The sequence below is a fragment of the Orycteropus afer genome, unplaced genomic scaffold (assembly GCF_000298275.1).
Source record: "Orycteropus afer afer isolate SDZICR_OR568_19922 unplaced genomic scaffold, OryAfe1.0 scaffold00137, whole genome shotgun sequence".
NCBI classification, from domain to species: domain Eukaryota; kingdom Metazoa; phylum Chordata; class Mammalia; order Tubulidentata; family Orycteropodidae; genus Orycteropus; species Orycteropus afer.
Genome location: NW_006921724.1, coordinates 991853 through 997526, shown reverse-complemented (window position 1 = coordinate 997526; position 5674 = coordinate 991853). Strand labels below are relative to the sequence as shown.

General features: G+C 40.5%; 1 protein-coding gene across 1 annotated transcript in view; it reads left to right on the top strand.

Moving 5' to 3' along the window:
* The window catches only part of LOC103200945 (phosphatidylinositol glycan anchor biosynthesis class P), a 14487-nt gene extending 14155 nt beyond the window's left edge, over positions 1 to 332 (top strand). Inside the window, exon 4 of the mRNA XM_007945534.2 lies at positions 202 to 332. Within this exon, the coding sequence (XP_007943725.1) occupies positions 202 to 332 (131 nt within the window). The remainder of the gene's footprint in view (positions 1 to 201) is intronic.
* Positions 333 to 5674: the final 5342 nt, after the last annotated feature.

The window sequence follows — 5674 nt, the reverse complement described above, 5'->3', positions numbered from 1 at the left end:
AACCTGTTTTGCTGATTACAGTTTTATTTTTATTGTGACATTCCTTCTAGAGAGGATTTAAATATTCATTTAGTTACATTAAACATGATCTTTGTCATTATCCAGACCTTAGTTTAATAAACTATGGTGGATCTCCTTCAACCACAGAGACTGTAGAAGAAATCAGTCCATTAAACAAATCTTTTTGTCTTATTCTTGCAGATAACTATGCTACAAACCAAGAGCAGAAGAAATACCAAGAAGAAGCCATCCCAGCTTTAAGAGATATTCCTATTAGTGAAGTAAACCAAATGTTCTTTCTTGCAGCCAAAGAACTTTACACTAAAAACTGAACCGTATGTAAACATTAATGCCAGGCATTTATTTATAAATTTTTGTTACAATACTTTTAACCATTATTTTAGTTGTCGCTTATTAATACCTAGTGTTGAAATGGAAAAAAAGTAAATTGAACATCTCTTAGGTTTTTTTTAAGTTCCATTAATATTGTAAATGTTCTCAAATATTAGTTACTAATGAAGAGAATAAATAAAAACCACTATATTCCCATATACCAGATACATGTCAGTATAAACAAGGTCTTTGGAGGGCCAGAATTCAGACTCTTAGATATGGGGGGAAGATACATTTAATATTTATGTCCTTGCCCTGAGATTCATGTTTAAAGATACAAACAATTATTTTTTAAGTAATTACTGTGTGCCAGGTACTGGGCTCTGGGGATTTAGTAATGACAAGATTCTCTCTCACAGAGTTTACATTTTAGAGACACCTGGAGACAGACTAAGCAAATAAACAAGAAAAACATCTATTGTAGTGAGTGCTCTGCAGAGAATTAAGATGCTGTAATGTTCTACAAAATAAAGGGATGATGACTTGAGGTTGTGTGGTCAAAGAAAGCCTTTCAGAGAGAGGCAGTTTGGGATTGAGATTTAAATAGCAGAAAAAGGAGTCAGTCCTAAAAGATTGGAGGGGCAAGATAAACTTCCAGATGTGAATCAAGGCAAAGATCTTGAGGTGGGAAGGAGCTTGGTGTGTCTTCAGAGCAGAGAGAAAACTAGCAGTGGGCCTAATGCATACCAAAGGGGCTGGGATGTGGTCTGAAATGAGCCTGGAGAGGCATATCCTGGGTGGTTATGGCTTTGTAAGTCAGTATAGGAAGTTAGGATTTAAGGGGATGTAACGAACTTGAAATACTTCAACTTGAAGTACCAAGCTGTTGGGGGGCTTTAAGAAAAGGACTGGCATGGCCTGATGTATGTTTTTAAAAGGGCATTCTGGCTCTTGGATGGAGAATAGATTGGGGGCAAGGGTTGGGAAGAGGGCAAAAGTGAAAATAAGGGAACTAGTTAGGAGGCTTTTACGTTAGTCCAGACAAGAAATTACTGCAGCTTAGAGCAAAGTGGTAGCAGTGGAAAAGTAGGTAGGTTTTAGAGCCTTTGCTGGAGACATAACTAACTGACTGGGTAGATGGTTTGATTGTGCAAGAGCTCTTGTTGTTAGGCTCCAACTAGTTAATTTTTGATTCCTAGAGACACATGTGACAAAAGTAGAACTGCCCCATAGAATTTTCTAGGCTATAATCTTTACAGGAGTGGATCACTGGGTCTTCCTCACATAGAGCCATTAAAACCAAAAACACACTTCCAACAAGTCAGTTTTGACTTACATGACCCCCATTGGGTTTCCAAGGCAGTAAATCTTTACAGAAGTAGATTGCCCCTTCTTCCTTCTGATGGCATTGAACCACGAACCTTTGGGTTAGCAGTCAGATGCCTTAGGCGCTACCTCACAGAGCCATTGGGCAGATTCAGATCACCAACGTTTTGGTTAACAGCCAAGTGCTTAACCATTGTACCACCAGGACTGGGTGAGATAAATTATGATTGTGGATCGTTCTTAGGTTTTTTTTTTTTTTAAATAAAGAACTGAGTAGATGGTTATGCCTTTGAGGAAGTACAGTGGAGGAGGCTAGAAAACTATTAAGGATTATGCTTTGGCTATGTTAGATTTGCTGTGTCTATGAGACTTCAGAATGGAGATGTTAAGTAAACAGTTGGACATATGAATATGAATTTTCTTATTTTGCAAATATCTTTTCTAAAATATCATTAATGCACTGTATTTCTTGAGAAAGTCCTTCTCAACAAGTATATATAAATTAATCATTTAACCAAATTCCACTTAACTCTTCACTTTCCAGTTCCTGACTTTTATGTCTGGCAAAAAAACAGATATAAAAGAGTATATACTGTATGATTTGGAGGAGAATATAAACTAGAAGGAGGCATAAGGCGCCTGCTGGGGAATTGGAAATGCCTTATATCTTGATCTCACTGGTGGTTACATGAATACACTGTTGTTGGGTACCATCAAGTCAATTCTGACTTATATGGCAGAATACAACTGCTCCGTAAGGTTTGCTAGATCGTAATCTTTTGCAGAGCAGATCGTGAGGTCCTTTCTCCCATAGAGCCAGGGCCGCTGGTGGGTTCAAAACCCTGACCTTTTGATTAGCCAAGTGCTTTAACCATTGAGCCACCAAGGCTCCTTTACCTGAGTATAACATATACTTTTTAAAAAAAAAAAACCTCAACTTTCAGCCTAAACAGGCCTGTAAGTTGAACTATAACATCATAGAGGTACACATTCCTTAGAACAATCAACCATTTAAGATCAAAAGGACAGCATTTGCCCAGGGAGAAAGTGGGATGAGTGCTGTTACTTCATGGGAATTTCAGTCAGTGGCATGAAACAAAATGTGTTTAGATTACTGAATGGAAAACTGCAAACCTTTACCCAAATCACAATAAAAGGTTTACATATGTTGTTGTTGTTATGTGCCTTTGAGTCATCTCTGACTCATAGCAACCCGTCCTTGGGTTTCTGAGGCAGTATCACTATGGAAGTAGATTGCCCAACTTTCCTTCCAGGGAGTGGCTGGTAGGTTTGAACCACCAACCTTCTGGTTAGCAGTCAAATGCCTTAGGCACTGTGCCACCAGAGCTCCCAAAATATATGTATAGATGCAGATACATAGTTATGATTTGTGCTTTTGATGTTATATCTCAATAAAAAAGAAAATAGAATGCCTGGGCCTCATACTGCGAAATTTTGATTCTTCACAGTGAGGCCCAAGCAGTAGTAATTTTCTAATGTTTTCCAAACAGGGTTGAGATCTGTCTTAGACTGGGTTCTCTAAAGAAACAAAACCAGTGAAGTTTAGAAACCAAAAAAAAAAAAAACCAACTCACTGCTGTAGAGTCAGATCCAACTCATGGCAACCCTTCCTTGGGTTTTCTAGATGATATCACTATAAAAGTAGATCGCCCAACCTTCCTTTCAAGGAGTAGCTGGTGGGTTTGAACTGCCAGCCTTCTGGTTAGCAGTCACGTGCCTTCAATACTACTCCACCAGAGCTCCTAGTGAAGCTTAGAGAGAGAGAGAGAAAATTACCTTAAGGAAATGGCTCATGCAGTTGTAGTGACTGGCAAGTCCAAGTCTGCAGGTCATATGTCAAGCTGGAGGCCTCTCCTAACTCATGTAGCTGATGGTCTGACAACCCAAGATCAGCAGGGTATGTAGCAGGCTGCTGGCTTCAGAGGCTAACAAATCCAAGATTGGCATGTAAAATGGCAGGCTGTTTGTTCACAAACCAAAACTCACTGCTGTCGAGTCAGATCTGACTCATCGCGACCCCCCCTGGGTTTCTGAGGTGGTATCATTATGGAAGTATATCAACCAATCCTCCTTCTGAGGAGTGGCTGGTGGGTTTGAACTGCCACTGGTTAGCAGTCAAATGCCTTAGGCACTACACCACCAGAACTCCCTAAAAAGCCCTTATTTTCTAACTATATCATAAGTCCTAAATCACTTAGAATCATGGCCCAGCCAAGCTGACACACAACTGTAATTATCACAAGAACTATGACCTTAACTGATTAGACTTAGCCTGCAGTCAACCAGGGTGAGTGGCCATTCACTATGGGAAAAGGCCAGCTGTTGCCCAAGTAGTCCTCTTGCTATCTTTGTAAGACTCCTACTGATGTCAACTATTCTTCCTTTATAGTTCCCCTTTGTTGTGATGGTTCTTAGAAGGTTTTGAAATGAGTCAGAAGAGGACCTTCAATTATGGTACTGCACTGCTCTTTAAATCTCAAATTCACTCTACATTCTGTTTCCCAACCACATTGTCCTAGATTGGCTCATAACAGTTTGGGCCAGTGTTTTTCAAACCAGGGGTGGCAGTTCTTTTGAGGATCATGATCAATTTAATGCAACGGTCCTCCACCCTTTGTTTTGCTAATCTCAGGACCCTTATATACTCATAAACATTGAAAACCTCAAAGACCTATGTGTTATTAGATTATGTAGTGCCTAAGACATTTGAGTGCTAACCAGAAGGCTGGCAATTCAAACCCACCAGCTACTCTTCAGAAGGAAGACTGGATGATCTACTTCTATAGAGATAAGACTTCAGAAACCCAAGGAGGGGTCTCTATATGTCTGAATCGACTTGGCAGCAGTGAGTTTGGTTTGGTTTTGGTTTATACATGTGCACTCTGGAAGAAGGGACAGGTAGTACCATAGGGCCACCCTGGAGCCCAACGTGGAACAGGAGTCAGTAGATCCGTGTAGCCCTGTTTCATTCCCCATGCAGACAGTTCTGTGCTTCATTTCATAAATAACTCGAAGGTCTTAAGAGATTAAGCTCCAGTCACCATAGCAAGGTGAATTCAATAATTCATGGCCTATATTGGCTTATCTTTCTCTCAGTTGCTCCCCTATTCCCCACACCTGCTCCCTACGTTTGCTTTTCAAATGAACTGCCTCCACACCGGACTTTGTCATATTCTTCTTCATTCGTGCTGACTAGCATGCAGTGGATTTCATGGCTAGAGTTCAAGAAGCTCCTTTGGACCATGCAGTCACGCAGCAGTAGAACAAAGAAGGAGGAGCCTGAATCCTGACGTCATTACCATCCCTAGACTCCCTACCTCTGCAGTTCAGCATGACAAAGGAATTTACTTCTACCTTATTTCAGCCACTGCTGTTTTGGATTGTCCAGTCACAGCCAAGCCTCAGACTGACTAATGCAGTTCCCTTCAATGTTCCAGGCACAAAGGCATTGTCAACACTTCTCTGAGATAATCCTGCTAATTGCCAAGATGGGTTTAGATGTCTAGTCTCGACCTTTAAAGTGTCCAAGAATAACCTGAGGAGTTAATAAAATACAGATTCCCAGCTCCATAAGGCTGGGAATTCCAGAAATCTGCATTTTAACAAGCATGCCTGGAGATTCTTGTGTAGATATGCTGTGGCTACATTTTTAGAGAGAGAGGACTTCAAAACCAAAAGCATGGATGGGTACGGTCTCTATGGCTACAGAATCTCCTCTGTATGTATGAAAATTTCTGTTCACTGTCCTTTCTCCACCCATGTATTCCCTTAGACAGACAGAGGCACACACACACACATGCACACACACACATACACAGGCCCACCAAGGTCAACCCTCTAATGCCCTGTTCTTCCTGGAGTGGGAATGGAAGACACTGTATTTATTCTACAGTGACTCTATTTTTTTTTTTCCAATTGTGATTTGAGTTAAGATTTACAGAGCAAATTCATTTTCCATATAGCAGTTCACATACACTTTGTCTCATGACATTGA